We start from the raw sequence: 24,798 nt of genomic DNA on the forward strand, positions 1-24,798 counted from the left end.
ATTAAAGCACATCTCAATTCAGACCACATTTCGGCCCCATGGATAGTAGGTACCAGATTGGAAAGGGAAGATTTTTGTAATATTACGACATTTCTCCAAGAATCCTCCCAATTCAGTCCTCATGACTCCCACTGTATTCACCAGAATAACTTATAATTTAACAATAATTTGGTAAGCCATATATTCATACTTAAAAACCATATAACGGCTAAAGAGATCAGGCTCTCTGGGAGTCAGAAACATCAATCTGAATATTCAACCTATTCATTTTATGGATAGATTCACTTAGTCTCAGTTTCCTTAACTGGGGTAACACCATCTCTTTCACTGTGATTGAGAGGAGTAAACAAATAGATTCAGGTAAAGTACCTGCACAGTATGACAGTCTGAAAAAAGCTCAGTCCTGTCCTGCCAGGCTCTTCTATCCATGAAATTCTCTAGGCAAGAATACTAGAGTGTGTTGCCATGCCCTCCTCCAGGGGCTTTTCCCAACCCAGGGATTGAACCTCTCTCCAGCATTGCAGGCAGATTCTTTATTGTCTGAGCTACAAGTGCTCAATAAATTGCTGTTGTTGTTAGAGCTAGATAGAACCTCAGTGAACTAAAGACCTAGAAGATTCCACCACTTGATGAACTGTCAAAAAAAAAAATCCAAGTGCCTCATACTGCATATGAAAAATCTAAGGCCTCAAAAATCTAAGGCCTCTAAGTAGCTAAGCTAGTACAAGATTTAGGGGTCAATCATAGAAAATATACTGCAGTTCAACTACAAAAAAGAAAGTTTGCTACATCCTTAACATTGTGATAAAGAACTCAGTTCCTGAATTATTATCCAGTCAAAACATATAAACGTCAATGAATACACAGGAAATAATCGGCATTACTTTGTTAGTATAGTCAAAGCTATAGTTTTTCCTGTAGTCATATACAGATATGAGAAGTGGAAAATAAATAAGGCTGGGCACAGAAGACGACTTTTGAGAGTCCCTTGGACAACAAAGAGATCAAACCAGTCAATCCTAAAAGAAATCAATGCTGAATATTCATGGGAAGGAGTGATGCTGAAGCTAAAGCTCCAATACTCTGGCCACCTGATTCGAAGAGCCAACTCACTGTAAAAAAAAAAAAAAAAAAAAAAAAAAACCCTGATGCCGGGAAAAGATAGAAGGCAGGAAAAAAGGATGACAGAGGACTAGATGGTTGGATGGCAGCGCAGACTCAATGGATGTGAGTTTGAGCAAACTCCTGGAAATAATGAAGGACAGGGAAGGCTGGCATGCTGCAGTCCATGGGGTCACAACGACTGGACACGATTGAGCAGACTGAACAACAACAACAAAGAACGACAGTGCTTCCCTAATGGCTCAGACTGTAAAGACTCTGCAATGCAGGACCAGGGTTCAATCCCTGGGTAGGGAAGATCCCTGCAGACGAGAATGGCTACCCAGTCCCGTATTCTTGCCTGGGAAATCCCTGGAGACAGAGGAGCCTGGTGGACTAGTTCATGGGGTCACAAAGAGTTGGATACGACTGAGCAACTAACACTAAACAAACAATAGGAAATTATTATTTTACTTACACAATACCCACAAATATCTGATGATGTATAGAAAAAAAACATGGAAAAATATGTTTTCTGTAAGTAAAGTCAAGGTCTTGACATCTTCTCTAAATACGGAAGATTAAGGCTTTCTTTTTTGCTTTTGTGTTTTCAGATTTTTCATTAATTACACACTGTTCTTGTAACACAAAAACAAAACCATGTGAAAATTATTTTTTTTAATTAAGTGGTCTTTTCACTTAATTAAATCCTAGTTCTTTTACATATTTAAAAAACTTCATTTTAATACAACTAAAAACAGCTTCAAAATACCTTAAACTATGTTTTTAACCTAATAATGTCCGTAATATAATACAGCAACTATCTTCTTCTCAATTACTAATCTCCAAAAAGAAATCAACAATTTTCTATACTAACTTTGAAACGTAAGCACATATTCAAAATACAACTCCTTTATTATAAGTCTACTGGCCATCATCGTTAGCAATAATAAATCCATTGTATAATTTCACTCAAATTTCATTTTAATATTAAGCTAAAGCAAAAAGCAAACTTTGGAAATATCATGGTACTTTTAAAATTTTTTGCAATTGATCAACTACATAGTCAAAAGCAGAAATCACAGAGCTTTAAAAGTAATTCTATCTTCTAAAGAACTGAAAATTCCTTCAGCCATCTTTGAGACCACACATTTCCATGGAATATCACAGAAACTTTCCTCTCCAAGTGCCAGAAACTGAGTGACTTACTTTCAACTTCTATTTAAAATTATATTCTGCCCACGGCCATGCAAGTTGCAGTGCTATTATAAAGCTTAAAATCACATACATCAGTTAAAAAGCATTTTAATGACTCCAAATGGGTACGAGGTTTTTTGAGGGGGTAACGAAAATGTTCTAAAATGAGACTGTGGTAATGGCTACACAATTCCGTAAATATACTATCATCAGAGAATGTAAATTCTATCTGAAAGCTTCAAAAAATAATAATAATAATAAAAGCATCTCAAATGGCACAGCAGTATAAACCTATGATGCAGCGCTCCAGATTAAAAAAGGCTATAAAAACAAATTTGTATATAAAATTACATCCCCTATCAAGTGATTATCATATTTCCCATTTTTCCAATCCCTATAGCTACCTAGCTTCAAACAAAAGTTAAGTTTTCATCTCTTTAACAACCATAGATCTACTGTTGTTAAGTAAAAAGAGCAGGATGCAAAACAAAGTATTTGTGTAAATATTTGGGGGAGGAAAAAAAACTCCTATTTTAGAGTCCATCTTCAGCTTTTCACTGGTTCCAACTAATTTCTGAAATGAAGTTTCAGTTACAGTAAAAACCTTTAATCAATGTCTACAGAGCACTGCCTCAAGCATGATGATACTAGCCACTAACCCCATGACAGTGAAACTCTTCAATGGTAATTCACAATCAAAGACAAGTGTGTGGTGGGAGGGCAGGGCAAAGGGGGAAAAATGAGGAGGAAAATCAGAACCACCAGTAAATTGAAAATCACTGACCATGTATTACCTTTTAAATTTGAAAAAAACAATTAAAATTACTTCCACATTAAACTAAAGAACCCAAACTCGAAACAGTATTCTGTATGACTCTATGTTTAGGACATTATGGAAAAGAAAACACTATGGGGAGAGACACCACTCTAGGTTCCAGGGGAAAGAGAGAAGACGACTACAAAGGGACAAGATAGAAATTTAGAGGATGATGGACTTATTCTATCCCTTTATCCTGTTGGTAATGATTACACAATTGTTAGCATTTATCAAAGTTTACATAATCGTCAAAGATTTTTTAAAAAGATGCATTTTACTATAGGCAAATTAATCTAAAAAAATTCATGAAGCTACAATTAATAAAGCGCTTGTGCGATGAGCCAGTTTTTTCCAAGTGGACAGTTTCATGGGATAAAAATATTACAGACTACTGAACTACTTCAAATATCTTATTTTACACAAAACAATATAGGACCAGGGATATTTGGTCAACAGTGCACTGGAGATAACCTTAAATAAACTGAACTCTGTAGAGACCTAGAATTCCTATTTGTTTAACTTCAAATGTAGGGCTCCTTCCACTTCATCATCCTTACTCTTCCAGAGTTCTGAGGACCATAGCTTCCACAAAGTACAAGTGGATTATTGCAGGACATAAAATTCAAAACGTTCAAGTGCTACCTCAGTAGATTCAAATGTGGCTAGGGGTCGTCCCAACCTCTGCCAAAGAACCACCTTACTACACTTCGTTAGCAAAACAGGTGTAATGGACTCAAAAAGACTAAGAATCAGGCAGATTTTGTAGAGTATAAATAGGTATCATCGATAAACTAGAGTTCCAAAACAAGGACAAAAGCAAAAAAAAAAACAAAACAAAACTGAAAAACCAACGTAAGATGGTAAACTATCTTTACTAAAAGTTGCAAACTGACGATATTATTGAACCTTTTAATTTTTAAAAACGTAAACGTTTAGCAGATGAACATAAAATACACTTGTATAAAAAGAAATGGTGTTGTATCATCTGTCATCGACATGCTGAAAATAATTTGTTAAAGCAAAACAATCTTTCCTGTGTTTCAATATGCCAGGAAAAAATGCGTATCTCCACTACACAAGAATTCAACAGCCAAATAGTGAGAATAATGCAAAAATGATGAACCTTATCCACCCTTGACAGTAAAGTATGATAAGCCCATCCTTTGCGCAGTGTGCTACAACTATTATCTGCAGTCTTTCAAAGAAGGCAACCATTAGAACAGGTTAATGAAGTATCTACTCAAATTTTACTCAGGGCTTTTGTATGACAAAAAGTTGTAAACCTAGACTGACAGTGGAACTACTCACTAATTAGGACTCCTCTCCACTAGTCACTCTTTTCACTTTGTGTTAACCACCTAAGGAAATTTAAACTTGTAAAAAGCTTAGAGAGATCCTTTAGACGCCAACAGTGATTCTCCACTATGCTATAACCACGTGACAGCTAAACCAATTTCACAGAGCTAATTAGTAAACTAGAAAAGGAAAACGTTAAAAATAGGAATTACGACCACCAAGTAGGAGAAAATTCCGTGGGAGATACGAGGTACGCTGAAACTAAACTCAGAATACATTCTGCGTACTCACAATACTACTCCTGTATTAGGAGAAGGGCCTTCATAAAAATAGCCAGGACTCTCAAACATTTGAGATGCTGGCTTAGTGAGACTGACTGACAGACAACAGCTGGGGAGATTTTTGTATTGATCTTGTAACATCCCAGGCATTACTTTAGGAGAAAGGGAGATCGGGAGAAGGGACTGTTACAATGGCAAGACTACACTTGTAAGGATTTCATTTTCAACTATGTGACCCCTACACTGGAAGCCCCTAATAAACTAGTCTACTCTCGAATTCCTCTTCCGTTTTCCAGACTCGATCCCACAATAATGCACCTCCTTCTTCCCTAAGAAAAACAAAAAACGTTGGGGGGGGGGGGGGGGAAATCAACACCCTCCCAAAACACTGGGTAACTGAAAAAACAAACTAGTTACCTCCCCACCTGTGTCTTCTTAATCCTTCTCACATTTTAAATCCTAAAGCCTAGAACTCTCGCCTGTTCTTCCGTAATAGAGGGGCTAAGGCGCCGCCCAATTTCCCAGGCAAAAAAAAAAAATAAAATATTTCTACCCGTCACATTTCAAGGTTTTCTAGTTTTCTCTTCGATCCTAACCTTCAATTCTGCACTCGCTTTCTCTTCAGACACTGAAGTTTATTAGCCCCAAACCCTAGTACAAAGGTGAATTCCTAAGATTCCGCAAGGCACCCCCCAAGGGGGTGGGGAGGGGTCGTAGCCGCGGGCCGAGGCGCTCTCGCTCGGCCCAGTCCGAGGGGCGGGGGAGTGGCTGTGACCACACAATCCCACCACCTCCTTTTCACGACTCCCCCCACCTCTCGGCGCTCGGGCCTGCTCCCAGGAAGCTCCCTGCGGCCACTCGGCTTCTCCTCACCGGCCCGCGAACGGCCACACTAGCATCCAAGAAAAAGGTTCATAAATAGGAATACGCAAGAGATGTCCGACGTGGTGTTTCAAAACATAACGGAGCCCGGGCCCCCGAGACCGTTAAACCGCGGGTGGAGGGGGGAGAAGCGATGAACCCAATGGCCTCAGGCTTTGTCCTGGCCGCCTTCTTCGACCCCAAACGCCACTATGTTGAACCACCAACCCTCCCCCAAACCAGCCCGAGCCCCCAGAAGAGCCAACAAAGCAGCAAAAGGGTCGGTACCTTGTAGAAAGCCCCGTTGGAGCCGCGAACCTCCACCGTCAGCTCCGCCATGTTGGAACCGCAAAGGCCGCTGGGAAGAGATTCTAGAAACTTTCCAACCAGAGGGGAGGAGGGGGGAGGGGCGTGGAGGCGGGGGGAGGGGCGGGGAAAACAGGGCGGGACTGGGATCCCCCGCCCCACAGCCCTGGGGTCTCACCGTGCCGCCCCGGCTCTCCCAGTGGGATCCCTCCGCCCCTTACATCACTCGCCCCCAGCTCCGCCCGCCGTCGCCAACGCCCCGCTCGCCTCCCGACACAATCGCCCGACCTTTGCTGACCCGCCCTCCGTCTCCGCCCCTAAGTGCCGAGTGTTTGCCCGCCCCAGCCGGTCGGGGCCTCCTGCTGCCCCGGAGTGAACTGCCCCGGCACAGCTTGCCCCACGCGTCTGCGTTCCGCCCGCCTCGGCACCTTGCCGTGAAACTTCCTTGAGGTGCTGGAAGCCCTGGAGTAGCTTCCTTAGCTGGTGAAAAGCAGCTCTGGTGGCTTCAGATGCACGCTGGCACAAACTTTAAGGGAAAGAGGGAACCTAAAAATGTGCATAGTATGTGCTGTAAATTCTGTAGCCTCGCTTTCTTAAAAAAAAAATTCTATTGGTGGTTTCCTCCTAACTCCCAATTCCTCAGTTACCTCGTCACACAGTTCAGTCCAGCCCTCTTCCCAGTTCAGTTCCGTCCGACTCTTTACGACCCCATGGACTGCAGTACTCCAGGCTTCTCTGTCCATCACTAATTCCGCTGTTTAAAAAGTTAAACTAAGTAGTTCCAGTTCACTTTAGATGTATTCATAACCCAGAAGGTAATACCATTGTTAGAAGTAATCTTGAAAACAATAGAACTGTAGAGCACCTTTTTACCCTACTTCAATGCGTAGGAACTTCACACACCAGGATCAAAGCAGAACCAATTTGTATGGCTTTTCTACCAGAACCTACACCAATACCATTAAGTGTTATAATGGAGATACTTTGAATATTTAACAATACTGAAACTTTTTCCGAAAGCAAGGCCTTTGGAAATAGCACTGAAAGTATTCTTTTCCATGTGTTGTATTACCGTTTTGACAGAAAAACCCTAGAAAAGGATGTTTGCTGACACACTAGCTCTTAAGGAAATGCCCAGGGGCCTAGCCCTGGACTTGATGAGCAAGGGGGTCCTTTAAAATGTACGTAAAATTCCATCTGCATTTCTCAGGGCTCCATATTGCTATGAATGGAATGTTCTTTTTAAAATGTTCATCATTGTGAGGAAAACACAAGCACACTAATACATCAATGAGTAACAGCCACCATCTATTAAGGGCTTCATGTGTGTATGACACTTTATCTTACTATGATCCTTCAAAATTAAAATACCCTAGTTTGCTTTTTCCCCCACAGCTTTATTGAAGTATAATTCACATACTGTACAATTCATCCATTTAAGGTGTACAATTCAATGGTTTTCTAGTATATTTACATAATTGTGTAACCATCTCCACAATCAATTTTAGAACATTTTCACCATTCCCCCAAAACCCTCGTATCTGTTGACATTCCCCATTTAATCCTGTTGTAGCCACGCATTCTGGGAAACAAACTCACTCAGAACGGCAATGCAGATAGTGGAGTGCCATTTATTACCCCAGCGGGACCAAGGCAGTCTCCTCTTAGCCAACCAGTCTTTGTGAAAACCTTATATACCCTAAGTGTATAAGGTTCCCTGAAACTAGTCTGAACAAAGGAAAAAGATACAGTCAAAGTTAACCCGGGATTCATATGCCCCAAACCTAGGTAGTTAACAGAAGACAATTATCAATAGGCTTGTGGTCATACTCCAATAAGCATAATAGAATGTATGATTCTATTCGGTTACACAGATAATTAGGGTATTCTTTTAGGCATGGAGAGCCCTGGGGCTCTTACTTCCAGGGACCTGGTTTTCCAGTTGGTATGTCGTTTCCATAGATACTGGGCATATAGCTCAAAGTCCACAGTCCGGCCTAAGATGGAGTCCTGCTTTCAAGGTAGAGCCTGTTCTGTTCATCCTTCAATCCAAATCCCCAAAACCCTATCAACCACTAATCTACTTTCTTCCTTTTTTCTTCCTTCTTCTTTCCTTGGCCTTCACATTTGTTCCTGAATGTCAGTCACTTTGGGTAGGGCTATGAAAGTTCCATTTGGACTAAAGTTATTTGAACTTTGAAGAATAAGGATTGTTCCTCTTCAGGCCTTGTATGCTAAAACATTTTGAGTTTGGACACCCCAAACCTGTCTCCACTAACTCCTGCTATTAATAGAACTTACGACTTCCATTAAACAACAGAGATTTATAGCAACCAGTCATATATCTAAGATCACATAAGTTCTAAATTAGCAGAAGTGGAATTTAAGTCATACCTCTTTCCATTTCCAAAGCTCATATCATGACCCTGTTTGTTATCAGCATGTTATGTTCATAGTGGAATAGTACACAAGCTTTAAAATTTTGATAAAGATCTATATTCATCATTTTGAAAAGACAATCAGTATTAAAAGGAAAAGAATTACATCTCAATAAAACTGGGAAATAAGTAAATTTTTTAAAAAAGGAAAAGTCACAAAACAGCAAGCATAATCACCTTTAAATAATGAATGTGCTCATGTGTGTATGTGTATCTATATGGTGATGGTGCTAGAGAAGACCCTTGAGAATCCCTCGGACTGCAAGGAGATCAAACGAGGCAATCCTAAAGGAAATCAACCCTGAATATTCTTTGGAAGGACTGAAGGTGAAGTTCCACTATATGGCCCCCTGAAGCAAAGAGCTAACTCATTGAAAAAGACCCTGATGCTGGAAAAGATTGAGGGCAGGAGGAAAAGGGAAAGATACAGGATGATATAGTTGGATGGCATCATTGACTCAATAGACGTGAATTTGAGCAAACTCCAAGAGCTTGTGCAGGACAGGGAAGCCTGGTGTGCTGCAGTCCATGAGGTTGCAGAGTCAGACACTAGTGACTGAACAACAAGTACACTGTTGTGTTGTTTAGTCCATTAGTCGTGTTCAACTCTTTTGCGACCCCATGTACTGTAGCCCACGAGGCTCCTCTGTCCCAACCAATGTCTCCTGCGTTGGCAGATGGGTTCTCTACCACTGAGCCAACAGGGAAGCTCCCTATATGTGTTTACATATGTGTCTGTGTGTGTGTGTGTATATGTGTATATATATATATATGTATGTATGTATATATGTATATATATATATATGTATGTATGGGACACTTGGGTTCAATCCCTGGGTTGGGAAGATCCCCTGAAGGAGAACATGGCAACCCACTCCAGTATTCTTGCCTGGAGACTCCCCATGGACAGATGAGCCTTGTGGCTGCGGTCCATGGTGTTACAGAATGAGAAACAACTGAGTAACAGAGCATAGCATAGCATAACTCAACAGAACATATATAAACACATCAGTTCACTTTAGTCGTTCAGTCATCTCTGACTCTTTGCAACCCCATGAACCGCAGCTCGCCAGGCCTCCCTATTCATCACCAACTCCTGGAGTCCACCCAAACCCATGTCCATTGAGTCAGTGATGCCATCCAACCATCTCATCCTCTGTCATCCCCTTCTGCTCCTGCCCTCAATCTTTCCCAGCATCAGGGTCTTTTCAAATGAGTCAGCTCTTCGCATCAGGTGGCCAAAGTATTGGAGTTTCAGCTTCAACATCAGTCCTTCCAGTGAACACCCAGGACTGATCTTTAGGATGGACTGGGTGAATCTCCTTGCAGACCAAGGGACTCTCAAGAGTCTTCTACAACACCACAGTTCAAAAGCATCAATTCTTTGGCTCTCAGCTTTCTTTATAGTCCAACACTCACATCCATACATGACCACTGGAAAAACCATATCCTTGACTGATGGACCTTTGTTGAAAAGTAATGTCTCTGCTTTTTAATATGCTATCTAGATTGGTCATAACTTTCCTTCCAAGGAGTAAGCGCTTTTAATTTCATGGCTGCAGTCACCATCTGCAGTGACTTTGGAGCCCAGAAAAATAAAGTCAGCCACTGTTTCCCCAACTATTTGCCATGAAGTGATGGGACCAAATGCCATGATCTTCGTTTTCTGAATGTTGAGCTTCAAGCCAACTTTTTCACTCTCCTCTTTCACTTTCGTCAAGAGGGTCTTTAGTTCTTCACTTTCTGCCATAAGGGTGGTATAATCTGCATATCTGAGGTTATTGATATTTCTCCTGGCAATCTTGATTACAGCTTGTGCTTCTTCCAGCCCAGCGTTTCTCGTGATGTACTCTGTATAGAAGTTAAATAAGCAGGGTGACAATATACAGCCTTGCCATACTCCTTTTCCTATTTGGAACCAGTCTGTTGTTCCATGTCCAGTTCTAACTGTTGCTTCCTGACCTGCATACAGATTTCTCAAGAGACAGGTCAGGTGGTCTGGTATTCCCATCTCTTTCAGAATGTTCCATAGTTTATTGTGATCCACACAGTCAAAGGCTTTGGCATAGTCAATGAAGCAGAAATAGATGTTTTTCTGGAACTCTCTTGCTTTTTCCATGATCCAGTGAATGTTGGCAATTTGATCTCTGGTTCCTCTGCCTTTTCTAAAACCAGCTTGAACACGTGGAAGTTCATGGTTCACGTATTGCCGAAGCCTGGCTTAGAGAATTTTGAGCATGACTTTACTAGTGTGTGAGATGAATGCAATTATGCAGTAGTTTGAGCATTCTTTGGCATTCCCTTTCTTTGGGATTGGAATGAAGACTGACCTTTTCCAGTCCTGTGGCCACTGCTGAGTTTTCCAAATTTGCTGGCATATTGAGTGCAGCACTTTCACAGCATCATCTTTCAGGATTTGAAATAGCTCAATTGGAATTCCATCACCTCCACTAGCTTTGTTCGTAGTGATGCTTTCTAAGGCCCACTTGACTTCACATTCCAAGATGTCTGGCTCTAGGTGAGTGATCACACCATCGTGACTATCTTGGTCGTGAAGATCTTTTTTGCACAGTTCCTCTGTGTATTCTTGCCACTTCTTCTTAATATCTTCTGCTTCTGTTAGGTCCATACCATTTCTGTCCTTAACCCCATCTTTGCATGAAATGTTCCCTTGGTATCTCTAATTTTCTTGAAGAGATCTCTTCTCTTTTTTTCCTATTCTGTTGTTTTCGTCTCTTTCTTTTGAATTGATCACTGAGGAAGGCTTTCTTATCTCTCCTTGCTATTCTTCGGAACTCTGCATTCAGATGCTTATAGCTTACCTTTTCTCCGTTGCTTTTTGCTTCTCTTTTTTTCACAGCTATTTGTTAGGCCTCACCAGACAGCCATTTTGCTTTTTGCATTTCTTTTCCATGGGGATGGTCTTGATCCCTGTCTCCTGTACACTGTCACGAACCTTCGCCCATAGTTCATCAGGCACTCTATCTATCAGATAGAGTAAGAAGCAGCAGTTGCACTTCGCTGGAGCAGCCGTGAAGAGAACTCCACGTCCAAGGTAAGAGAAACCCAAGTAAGATGATAGGTGTTGCAAGAGGGCATCAGAGGGCAGACACACTGAAATCATAATCACAGAAAACTAGTCAATCTGATCACATGGACCACAGCCTTTTCTAACTCAATGAAACTAAGACATGCCATATGGGGCCATCCAAGATGGGTGGGTCATTGTGGAGAGGTCTGACAGAATGTGGTCCACTGGAGAAGGGAATGGCAAACCACTTCAGTATTCTTTCCTTGAGAACCCCATGAACAGTATGAAAAGGCAAAATGATAGGATACTGAAAGAGGAACTCCCCAGGTTGATAGGTGCCCAATATGCTACTGGAGATCAGTGGAGAAATAACTCCAGAAAGAATGAAGGGATGGAGCCAAAGCAAAAACAATACCCTTGTGGATGTGACTGGTGATAGAAGCAAGGTCTGATGCTGTAAGAGTAATATTGCATAGGAACCTGGAATGTTAGGTCCATGAATCAGGGCAAATTTGAAGTGGTCAAACAGGAGATGGCAAGAGTGACTGTCGACATTCTAGGAATCAGTGAACTAAGGTGGACTGGATGGGTGAATTTAACTCAGATGACCATTATATCTACTACTGTGGGCAGTAATCCCTTAGAAGAAATGGAGTAGCCATCATGATCAACAAAAGAGTCCAAAATGCAGTACTTGGATGCATTCTCAAAAATGACAGAATGATCTCTGTTCGTTTCCAAGGCAAACCATCAAATATCACAGTAATCCAAGCCGATGCCCCAACCAGTATCGCTGAAGAAGCTCAAGTTGAACGGTTCTGTGAAGACCTACAAGACCTTTTAGAACTAACACCCAAAAAAGATGGCCTTTTCATTATAGGGGACTGGAATGAAAAAGTAGGAAGTCAAGAAACACCTGGAGTAACAGGCAAATTTGGCCTTGGAGTACAGAATGAAGCAGGGCAAAGGCTAATAGAGTTTTGCCAAGAGAATGCACTGGTCATAGCAAACAACCTCTTCCAACAACACAAGAGATGACTATGCATGGACATCACCAGATGGTCAACACTGAAATCAGATTGATTATATTCTTTGCAGCCAAAGATGGAGAAGCTGTATACAGTTAGCAAAAACAAGACCAGGAGCTGACTGTGGCTCAGATCATGAACTCCTTATTGCCAAATTCAGACTTAAATTGAAGAAAGTAGGGAAAACCACTAGACCATTCAGATATGACCTAAATCAAGGAAATATATATTAAAACATTATTTCACTGCTGTGGTCCTGGTCAGATCCCTCCTCCTGAAACTAAAATCCAAGCCCTGTGGGGTGGCCAAGGAGAAAAGAAATGTAAGAAAATTTTAAAAATAATTTTAAAAAACATCATTTAGATATAACTTTCCCTCTCTCTTAAGGATAAAGGTTTAAAAGTTTCATGAAATTAGTGTTAGAAACAATTTGGAAAATGGCCATGTTGATACACATATATGTAAATTGATGAAACTTCTTTGGAGACATATTTTTTAATAGTATGAACATTTAAATTAATGATACCATTTAAACCAGCTGTTCAATTTGTAAGAATTTATCCTACAGACATCCACAATAAGGTTGCAAGATTGCTCATAAGGAATTTTCACAGGTGGAAGCAAGACACAAAAACAATTAAGAAAAAAATAAAGAGGAAAAGAAATAAAAGCCAGCAAAACCTATGCTTACCCTTACAGAGTAGTAATTAAAATAACTTTATCCATAAAATTGATTAATATGCACCCATTAAAAGGAATGGGATAGAGTTACAGTTCCCAAATTGTGCAACAACAGACACCAGGACATGACAGTGAATTCACAGAAGTGCCTGAAGATACGTTACATTTTTGGGTAAACATACTAATGTTTAACACCTTTTGGACTTTGTGCACACTGCTATCTCAAGGTAGTTCAATTTCAATATTAGGTCATGCTACATTCCATTTGGTGCTTCTATATCTTTCAAACATGAGTTTTTAGCAATACCTGTAACAATATAGCAAAAATCAAAATAGAACAGGAAATGAGGGTGGCAATGTCCACTGTGATTCCAGGAGAGCTGTGTAGTGACCAGTGTGGATGCATATCCCATTAGCAAGAAATTGGATTATTCAAAAGTGAGGTTAAAGTATTTTTTCTACTAGTTTACACTTAATTTTCCACCTAGGTATTGAATTGTTATGACATAAATGCTTCCTAAGTTTTGACATCTTACTACTTAATAACAGAATTGTTATTTATTTAGGAAGTGTAATGAGTACTGAGTTACTGAGAATGCTATGAACCAAAAATGCTTGGGAAGTTGAAGAAAAGAGTACATCTATATTTGCAAAGATGGAAAGCTCTTTTACATATATTGTTAAGAGAAACAAGCTGCAGAATAGTATGTTTGTGGGAGGAGGGAGAATTGGTTTCTTATGTTTTTAAATTAAAGTAACATCCTCCCCCACAAAAAAAATATGATCTAAATATCAATAGACAAAATCCTTTCTTGTGTACGGTAAGGTATTTCAAATTTGTATTATTTTTCTCTTGCTTCATAAAAAACAAATTACCACAGATTTAGAGTTTTAAAGCAGCACAATTTCTCCTGTCAGAATATGTATTCTACTACACCTTCCCTCCTGTGCATAGGTCTTCTCCATCACTGAGGCCTTAAAAGACTGAAGGAATTCTGTGTCCAGACTGCCCTCTGACTCAAAGGGCACCTCAAAACAAGGCTACCACATCAACTACTGTCAAGACTTCCAGCTTGAGGGGTGGGAGAATGTCTTTGGTTATTCAAAAGAAGACTTAACACCAGAATATATGCTAATGAGGTGATTTAAGTTGGTGCTCCTAGATAGACTCAGGATAGGTCTGGTTTCCAGAAAGACCAAGGAATAATAACAGAGGGTTAGGATTCTCAGCCTCAGCTCAAACTCTGGGAAGGAGAAAGGACAGACAAGGAGGCTGGAAATTAAAGCTGTTTAAAAACTCTTGAGAGTCCCTTGTACCGCAAGGAGATCCAACCAGTCCATTCTAAGGGAGATCTATCCTGGGTGTTCATTGGAAGGACTGATGCTAAAGCTGAAACTGCAATACTTTGGCCACCTCATGCGATGAGTTGACTCACTGGAAAAGACTCTGATGCTGGGAAAGGTTGGGGGCAGGAGGAGAAGGGGACGACGGAGAATGAGATGGCTGGATAGCATCACCGACTCTGTGGACATGAGTTTGAGTGAACTCCGGGAGTTGGTGATGGACAGGGAGGCCTGGCGTGCTGTGATTCATGGGGTCGCGGAGAGTCGACATGACTGAGCAACTGAACTGAACTGAACTGAAAAACTCTTGAACAAGGACATTTGATGATTATCCTGGTTGGTGAACACATCCCACCTGCTGGAAGGGTGTAGCATCTTAGTTGCTTACAAACTTTTTACCTCTTCATGTGGCTATTCATCTGTAATATCCTTTATAAGAAACTGGTTGTAGTTCAGTCGCTCAGTCATGTCTGACTCTTTGCAACACCATGGACTGCAGCACGCCAGGCTTCCCTCCCTTGTCCTTCACCATCTCCCGGTGCTTGCTCAAACTCATGTCCACTGAGTTGGTGATGCCATCCAACCATCTCCTCCTTTGTCATCCCCTTTTCCTCTGTCTTCAGCCTTTCCCAGAATTAGGGTCTTTTCTGATGAGTCAGCTTTTTGCAACAGGTGGCCAAAGTATTGGAGCTTTGGCTTTAGCATCAGTCCTTCCAATGAATATTCAAGATTGAGTTCCTTTAGGATTGACTGGTTTGATCTCCTTGCAGTCCAAGGGACTCTCAAGAGTCTTCTCCAACACCACAGTTCAAAAGCATCCATTCCTCAGTGCTCAGCCTTCTTTATGGTCCAACTCTCACATCCATACACGACAACTGGAAAAACCATAGCTTTGACTAGACAGACCTTTGTCAGCAATGTAATGTCTCTGCTTTCTAATATACTGTCTAGGTTGGTCATAGTTTTACTTCCAAGGAGCAAGCATCTTTTAATTTCATGGCTGCAGTCACCATCTGCAGTGATTTTGGAGCCCAAGAAAATAAAGTCTCTCACTGTTTCCATCGTTTCCCCAGCTATTTGCCATGAAGTGATGGGACCAGATGCCATGATCTTTGTTTTTTGAATGCTGAGTTTTAAGCCAGGCTTTTCACTCTTTTCTTTGACCTTCATCAAGAGGCTCTTTAGTTCCTCTTCACTTTCTGCCATTAGGGTGGTGTCATCTGCATATCTGAGCTTATTAATATTTCTCCAGAAAATCTTGATTCCAGCCTGTGCTTCATCCAATCTGGCATCTTACATGATGTACTCTGCACATAAGTTAAATAAACAGGGTGACAATATATAGCCTTGATGTACACCTTTCCCAATTTTGAACCAGTTCATTGTTTCATGTCTGGTTCTAACTGTTGCTTCTTGACATGAATACAGGTTTCGCAAACTGGTAAACATAAGTAAATGTTTCTGTAAGTTGCTCTAGTGAATTAATCAAACTTGAGGAAGAGGTTGTTGGAATCTCCAATTTACAAGCTGATCTGAAGAACAGCTGACAACCTGGACTTGGAGACTGGAATCTGAAGTGAGGCAGACTTGTGAGACTGAGTCTCTAACCTATGGAATCTGATGCTATCTCCAGGTAATGTCAGAATTGAGTTAAATTTGCAGGACATGCAGTCTCTGTTCACTTAGAATTGGAGAATTGTTGGTGTTGGAAAAAACATCTGAAAGAGTAGCCTGTTTTACTCAAAATCTATCGGCAGTTAAATGTCAATCATATCTTTAAATGAATAAATCAGGTCCATAGGGTTGCAAAAGTGAAAGTGAAGTCGCTCAGTCATGTCCAACTCTTTGCGACCCCATGGACTATAGCCTACCAGGCTCCTCCATCCATGGGATTTTCCAGGCAAGAATACTGGAGTGGGTTACCATTTCCTTCTCCAGGAGATCTTCCTGACACAGGGATTGAACCTGGGTCTCCCACATTGTAGGCAGATGCTTTACCATCTGAGCCACCAGGGAAGTCCATGGGGTTGCAGACTTGGACAAAATTTAGAGACTGAACAACAGCAACACATCTTTAAAATACTTTCACAGTCACATCTATACTTGTGTTTGATTAAACAACTGGGCACCATAGCTCGGCCAACTTGACACATAAAATTAACCATCATAGTCTCTGACCTTTAAACTCCCTTTTAAAGGGATTGCCTGATTAGGTTAGGCCCACCCAGGATAATTTTTTTATTAATTTTGAGGTCAATTTCTTTAAAACCTTAACTGCATCTTCAAAACTTTACCTTTGCCATATTCTATTGGTTAGCAGCAAGTTATTGTTCAACCCACACAAAAACATGGACAACCAGGAAACAAGAATTATGAAGGCCATCTTAGAATTCTGCCTCTGTGTGTGTGTGCGTGTGTGTGTGGGTGCGAGCTCGGTTGTATCTGACTCTTTTTTGACCCTATGGACTGTTGCCTGCCAGGCTCCTCTGTCCTTGGGATTTCCCAGGCAAGAATACTGAAGTGTGTTGCCATTTCCTTCCCCAGGGGATCTTCCCAACCCAGAGATTGAACCCGCATCTGTTGCAACTCCTGCATTGGCAGGTGGATTCTTTACCACTAGCACCACCTGGGAAGCTCCTAATTCTGTCTGCTGCTGCTGCTGCTAAGTCACTTCAGTCGTGTCCGACTCTGTGCAACCCCATAGACGGCAGCCCACCAGGCTCCTCCGTCCATGGGATTTTCCAGGCAAGAGTACTAGAGTGGGGTGCCATTGCCTTCTCCGAATTCTGCCTACTACAAAGTAAAGAGAGCAGAACCTAGTGGTGACTCTCAGAATCTGTGAAGCACAGCTTTTACAAGCCAACCTCTCTTCAGACTATTTTTCTCATTTATTCATTCGTTTATCCATTCATTCATGTGGAAGAAAACCAAGCACACAATAAACAGTATTGACTGCTGTTATTTTTATTTTTTATGGTTTAAACAATTATTGATAGTATATGCCCAGTGCTAGGTCTAATATATACCAGGTACTCAACAAGTGATTGTGATGGTGTCAGATAATCAACAAACCATTGCAAGTTTAGAAGTAGGGACATCACTTGATCACCTTTGGGTTTTAGAAAGAGAATTTTCATCAGTAAAGAGGAAGATTTAAAAATCACAGTAGAGAAGGCAGAAACCAGTTAAGTCTATTGCAAGCAAAGAGGAGAGATAAGTAGAGCCTGAACGAGTTGACTCACTGGAAAAGACTCTGATGCTGGGAAAGGTTGGGGGCGGGAGGAGAAGGGGACGACGGAGAATGAGATGGCTGGATGGCATCACCGACTCTGTGGACATGAGTTTGAGTGTACTCCGGGAGTTGGTGATGGACAGGGAGGCCTGGCGTGCTGTGATTCATGGGGTCGCGGAGAGTCGGACACGACTGAGTGACTGAACTGAACTGAACTGAACTGAACTAAAGTAATGAAAGTGGAGAAAAAGAGATAGAACTGAGATATTTAAAATGTTGAAGAAATGGAAACTAGTTGCTAGAGATGATGAGCAATGAGCAGAAACTCAGGATAAATTTACTTAAATAATTGGGTACATAATTATGCCATTAATTTAAAACATAAGGGAAGATCCGTGGAGGGAGATAAGTTCTGTTGGAGAAATAATTATGTCTTCAAAACATTCAGTGAAGATTTTAGTAGAAGTCTACAGTAGAGATTAAGTTTCAGGAGATTCCAGTGAATATTTAGCATTTAAGGAAAGTTGATGAGATATCCTAGGTAAGGTTTTTAAGACAAATTAGAATAAGAATATATGCAATTTATCAATGGGACTATTTGGGGAAAGAGGCTACAGACCACAGGAGAATATATTATCCTATTACTATAGACTAAGCAATGCAATGCAGGAGACACAGGAAATGAAGGTTCGACCCCTGGGTCAGGAAGATCCCCTTGAGGAGGAAAATGGCAATCGTCTCCAGTATTCTTGCCAAAAATATCCCGTGGACAGAGGAGCCTGGTGGGTTACAGTCCATGGGGTCGCAAAGAGTCAGACACAACTGAGCAACTAAGCAGCAGCAAGTATTTAAGAATAATATCAATAAAATAGGAAACGAAGTGTCTAACTAATTTAAACTAGACATAGATTCCCCTACAGCAATGATTTATTTCTGCTTCTGCACATTAGCAGGCTTAGTATTCAAAATATTGTGGGTGGGCTCTAAATATGAATAAATGCATTCCATAGGACAGGGCTTCCCTGGTGGCTGAAGCAGTGAAGAATCCAACTGCAATGCAGGAGAAACAAGTTTGATCCCTGGATCCGGGAAGATCCCCTGGAGAAGGAAATGGCAACCCACTCCGGTATTCTTACTCAGGAAATCCCATGGACAGAGGAGCCTGGCGGGCAGCAGTCCATTGGGTTGCTGAGTGGGACAAGACTGAGCATCCGCACACACAGGCCATTGCCACAGGAATAATAAAAACAAATAATCTATGTAACAACATGGAAATGCTTAACAATATATGAATAAAAACTAAAGTAGGATGTAAAAGTCGATCTGTACAGTGATTCAGTTCAGTTCAGTCGCTCAGTCGTGTCCGACTCTTTGCGACCCCATGAATCACAGCATGCCAGGCCTCCCTGTCCATCACCAACTCCCGGAGTTCACTCAAACTCATGTCCATTGAGTCGGTGATGCCATCCAGCCATCTCATTCTCTGTCATCCCCGTCTTCTCCTGCCCCCAATCCCTCCCACCATCAGACTCTTTTCCAGTGAGTCAACTCTTCGCATGAGGTGGCCAAAGTATTGGAGTTTCAGCTTTAGCATCAGTCCTTCCAATGAACACCCACGATTGATCTCCTTTAGAATGGACTGGTTGGATCTCCTTGCAGTCCAAGGGACTCTCAAGAGTCTTCTCCAGCACCACAGTTCAAAAGCATCAATTCTTCGGCACTCAGTTTTCTTCACAGTCCAACTCTCACATCCATACGTGACCACTGAAAAACCATAGCCTTGACTAGACGGACCTTTGTTGGCAAAGTAATGTCTCTGCTTTTTAATATGCTATCTAGGTTGGTCATAACTTTCCTTCCAAGGAGTAAGCGTCTTTTAATTCCACGGCTGCAGTCACCATCTACAGTGATTTTGGAGCCCCCCAAAATAAAGTCTGACACTGTTTCTACTGTTTCCCCATCTATTTCCCATGAAGTGATGGGAACAGATGCCATGATCTTTGTTTTCTGAATGTTGAGCTTCAAGCCAACTTTTTCACTCTCCTCTTTCACTTTCATCAAGAGGCTTTTGAGTTCCTCTTCACTTTCTGCCATAAGGGTGGTGTCATCTGCATATCTGAGGTTATTGATATTTCTCCCGGCAATCTTGATTCCAGCTTGTGCTTCTTCCAGCCCAGTGTTCCTCATGATGTACTCTGCATATAAGTTAAATAAGCAGGGTGGCAATATACAACCTTGACATACTCCTTTTCCTATTTGGAACCAGTCTGTTGTTCCATATGATTACAACTATGTAAAACATGCACAAATAGATAAGAATAAAATGAGCTTAAACAAATGAAAAAAGTTTAATTTGTTAGGGTGATTGGAATGTTGCTTTTTTTCTCTGCATTAAATTGGAGTTAGATTCATTCCCTGGTGGCTCAGATGGTAAAGAATTCGCCTGCAGTGTGGGAGACCTGGGTTCGATTCCTGGGTTGGGAAGATCCTCTGGAGAAGGGAACTGGCTACCCACTCCAGTGTTCTGGCCTGGAGGATTCCATGGACAGAGGAGCCTGACAAGCTACAGTTCATGGGGTTGCAAGGAGTCAGACACAATGAGTGACTTTAACTTTCACTTTACATACCGTAAGTAAACTGTGAAAGCATATAGGATCAGAAGGCAAGAGAACTCTCCATGCAGGCTCAATTCTATTGTGATGTCAATTCACCTCTCTGAGGGAGTACTGCTGTGCTGAAACCCAAATAAGTTGATTCCAGATTTAATCAGGTAGAAAGAGGACAGTAGTAAAGGGGACAATATACTAGTCAGAGAAAAAAAGATTGTGTGAAGGCCCCCAGGGCAGAATGACTGGAGCACAGAGTACAGGGAAGATGTGGCAAGACATGAACTTTGCTAGAGATCCCAAGCAAACAACCAAGGGCTTTAAATTTTATATGAAGGACAGTGGGAACCTATTAAAGGTAGAATAAACAAAGATGTGGCTCGCACGAGACTAGAAGCTCAGGCTAGAGAGCACACAGTTTCATCAAAATGTATTACTATATGATGTTCCACATTCATTTTATATTTTTCTAATAGCCCGGTCTAAGAATAACAATATTTTTCCAAAACTTATTTTGATTCACCATTTGTCCCCAGACTTAGACAATGACAACCTCTTCAAGTGGGTTTGTGAGTTCTTTTAGTGTGGCTCATCAATGTTTGAGCAAAATATACTTTCTTGCACAAGTTCTTCTAGGTTCACCTTATTCTTTCCAGTGGTGGTGGAGTCAACTGTTCCTCCAAGGAGCCCTGACTCCTTTTATTAGGAAATTGCATTTAAAAGTTGAGGTCTGGGTGGTAAAATATATCTTATCATTTTATTTATTTCAGTTCAGTTCAGTTGCTCAGTCATATCCAACTCTTTCTGACCCCATGGGCTGCAGCACGCCAGGCTTCCCTGTCCATTGCCAACTCCCAGAGCTTGCTCAAACTCACGTCCATTGAGTTGGTGATGCCATCCAACCATCTCATCTTCTGTTGTCCACTTCTTCTCCTGCCTTCAGTCTTTCCCAGAATCAGGGTCTTTTTCAATGAGTCAATTCTTCGCATCAGGTGGCCAAAGTATGGGAGTTTCAGCCTCAGCATCAGTCCTTCCAATGAATATTCAGGGTTATTTCCTTTAGGATTGACTGGTTTGATCTCCTTGCAGACCAAGAGACTCTCAAGAGTCTTCTCCAACACCACAGTTCAAAAACATCAATTGTTTGGCACATAGCTTTCTTTCTTTCTTTTTTATTTAAAAAAAAGTGTCTTTGGAGGCATTGCATGGTCTGTGGGATCTTAGTTCCACAACCAGGGATTGAACTTGTGCCTCTTGCAATGATAGCACAGAGTCTTTAACGCTAAGCTGCCACAGAATTCCCAGATTCTTTTAAAATACGAAATTTCATCAAAGACAGTTTTAGAGACTAAACTTGTTTTTAATACTTCAGCGTTTTATTCTTAGGTATAAAAGATGACCTAGGGTGCTATAGACTCCAAAAAGTTCCTTTTTACTTTCAGTTCAGTTCAGTTCAGTCGCTCAGTCGTGTCCGACTCTCCGCGACCCCATGAATCACAGCACGCCAGGCCTCCCTGTCCATCACCAACTCCCGGAGTACACTCAAACTCATGTCCACAGAGTCGGTGATGCCATCCAGCCATCTCATTCTCCGTCGTCCCCTTCTCCTCCCGCCCCCAACCTTTCCCAGCATCAGAGTCTTTTCCAGTGAGTCAACTCGTCTCATGAGGTGGCCAAAGTATTGGAGTTTCAGCTTTAGCATCAGTCCCTCCAATGAACATCCAGGATTGATCTCCTTTAGAATGGACTGGTTGGATCTCCTTGCAGTATAAGGGACTCTCAAGAGTCTTCTCCAACACCACAGTTCAAAAGCATCGATTCTTCGGCGATCAGCTTTCTTCACAGTCCAACTCTCACATCCATACATGACCACGGGAAAAACCATTGCCTTGACTAGACGGACCTTGGTCGGCAAAGTAATGTCTCTGCTTTTTAATATACTATCAAGGTTGGTCATAACTTTCCTTCCAAGGAGCAAGCGTCTTTTAATTTCATGGCTGCAATCAGCATCTGCAGTGATTTTGGAGCCCAAAAAAACAAAGTCTGACACTGTTTCCACTGTTTTTCCATCTATTTCCCATGAAGTGATGGGACCAGATGCCATGATCTTTGTTTTCTGAATGTTGAGCTTCAAGCCAACCTTTTCACTCTCCTCTTTCACTTTCATCAAGAGGCTTTTGAGTTCCTCTTCACTTTCTGCCATAAGGGTAGTGTCATCTGCATATCTGAGGTTATTGATATTTCTCCCAGCAATCTTGATTCCAGCTTGTGCTTCTTCCAGCCCAGCGTTCCTCATGATGTACTCTGCATATAAGTTAAATAAGCAAGGTGACAATATACAACCTTGACGCACTCCTTTTCCTATTCGGAACCAGTCTGTTGTTCCATGACCGGTTCTAACTGTTGCTTCCTGACCTGCATACAGGTTTCTCAAGAGGCAGGTCAGGTGGTCTGGGATTCCCATCTCTTTCAGAATGTTCCACAGTTTATTGTGATCCACACAGTCAAAGGCTTTGGCATAGTCAATGAAGCAGAAATAGATGTTTTTCTGAAACTCTCTTGCTTTCTCCATGATCCAGCGGATGTTGGCAATTTGATCTCTGGTGCCTCTGCCTTTTCTAAAACCTGCTTGAACATCTGGGAGTTCACGGTTTACATACTGCTGAAGCCTGGCTTGGAGAATTTTGAGCATGACTTTACTAGCGTGTGAGATGAGTGCAATTGTGCGGTAGTTTGAGCATTCTTTGGCATTGCCTTTCTTTGGGATTGGAATGAAGACTGACCTCTTCCAGTCCTGTGGCCACTGCTGAGTTTTCCAAATCTGCTGGCATATTGAGTGCAGCACTTTCACAGCATCATCTTTCAAGACTTGAAATAGCTCAACTGGAATTCCATCACCACCACTAGCTTTGTTCGTAGCGATGCTTTCTAAGGCCCACTTGACTTCACATTCCAAGATGTCTGGCTCTAGGTCAGTGATCACATTATCGTGACTATCTTGGTCGTGAAGATCTTTTTTGTACAGTTCTTCTGTGTATTCCTGCCACCTCTTCTTAATATCTTCTGCTTCTGTTAGGTCCATACCATTTCTGTCCTTTATCGAGCCCATCTTTGCGTGAAAAGTTCCCTTGGAATCTCTAATTTTCTTGAAGTGGTCTCTTGTTTTTCCTATTCTGTTGTTTTCCTCTATTTCTTTGCATTGATCACTGAGGAAGGCTTTTTACTTTGGTAGTTCTGAAAACTAGAAGTTAGCTTGTTGTAAACATGGACTTGACCTTAGACTTTCATTGTAGTTTAGTATTGTAGCAAAGAATCTGAGATACACATGCAATTGTTTGTATCAACTTTAACCTATTTTTCCGTAACTATTAAAGGAGAAAAACACAACTACCTTCTAATAGTGTGCTTCCCTCCCATCAACACTTAGGCCAAAGCTTCTTAACATTTAAATCAATCCTTCCTGGTACAAAGCACTTTAGTCTATTCCTTATTACTTTGTCTTACAGTTTTAAAAATGTTAATAATGATCTGGTGAATTGATTCTATGATCTGACAATGAATCAGATACTGAGAAATTTTTATAAAGTACAAAGTGCCCATGATGATTTCAAATAATTGAGTTTCATATTTAAAATATTGATTCTAACAGTAATACGCTTCTTGAGTTTATTAATAATGGCTGAGTGCTCATTACATGCCAGACACTATACTCAGCATCTTTATGTATATTGCTTCATTCAATCCTCTCATTAGCCCTTAGAGGTGGCAAATATTATTTTTCATTTAAAAAAACAGAAAACTAGAGCTCAGAAATGTTAATTAAAACCATATAACAAAATGAAGGATCAAGTTAGACTTTAAAATCCGTCTTTCTGATTCTAAAGTTTATGCCCTTAACTGCCCTTAACTGTATTACAACACCTCAGTAGTATTAGCAGCTAATTAAGGTGGAATGTGCATAAGAGTTAGATGATAAGAGTTGTCTAAAGAAGATGGTGAAGGAAGTCAGCTTATGAGTAGAAAAATGATGTGATAACTTGAGGTTAAAATAGGAATCTAAACTTGAGAACCATATCTTGTCTATTGACCTTCTGAACATTTTCCCACTTTTCTAAGTCACCATTGGTGCTACCAGACCTCAGACTTTCAGTCCTGGACTCTCCTCAGAACATATAGGATACCCTCTCTTTCTCTTTAAAAATTATATAGCCCCTCTTTTTAAATTAATTAATTTTATTTTTGGCTGTGCTGGTCTGTGTTGCTGCTCTCAGGCTTTCTCTAGCTGTGGCAAGTGGGGGCTACCCTTCATTGTGGTGCACAGGCTTCTCATTGCTGTGGCTTCTTTGGTGAGGAGCATGGGCTCTAGGGTGCACGGGCTTCAGCAACTGTGGCACATTTGCTTAGTTGTCCTGCAGCATGTTAAATCTTCCCGGACCAGGGATCAAAACCATGTGCCTTGCATTGGCAGGCAGATTCTTAACCACTGGACCACCAAGGAAGCCCAGTTAACTCCTCTTAAACTTTTCTTTTTGCCAAGATTTTATCTAGTATAAAGAATCAATTAGTTCTCAAGGAATTT

At 41.2% G+C, this 24,798-nt stretch overlaps 1 protein-coding gene across 6 annotated transcripts in view; it reads right to left on the minus strand.

Annotated features, from left to right (window-relative positions):
- FXR1 (FMR1 autosomal homolog 1) overlaps positions 1 to 6,073 on the minus strand; it is a 69,776-nt gene extending 63,703 nt beyond the window's left edge. For 2 of the 6 annotated variants that reach the window (XM_088838835.1, XM_088838831.1), the window contains exon 1: positions 5,842 to 6,073. In XM_088838835.1, coding sequence (XP_088694961.1) covers positions 5,842 to 5,892 — 51 coding nt within the window. In that variant the 5' untranslated portion in view covers positions 5,893 to 6,073. The remainder of the gene's footprint in view (positions 1 to 5,841) is intronic. The other 4 variants (XM_088838840.1, XM_088838842.1, XM_088838834.1 and 1 more) reach the window with 3 other exon arrangements.
- Between the last annotated feature and the right edge of the window lie 18,725 nt (positions 6,074 to 24,798).

Source organism: Moschus berezovskii, chromosome 1, assembly GCF_049115385.1.
Source record: "Moschus berezovskii isolate FMDL1 chromosome 1, NW_MosBer_1.0, whole genome shotgun sequence".
Lineage (NCBI taxonomy): Eukaryota > Metazoa > Chordata > Mammalia > Artiodactyla > Moschidae > Moschus > Moschus berezovskii.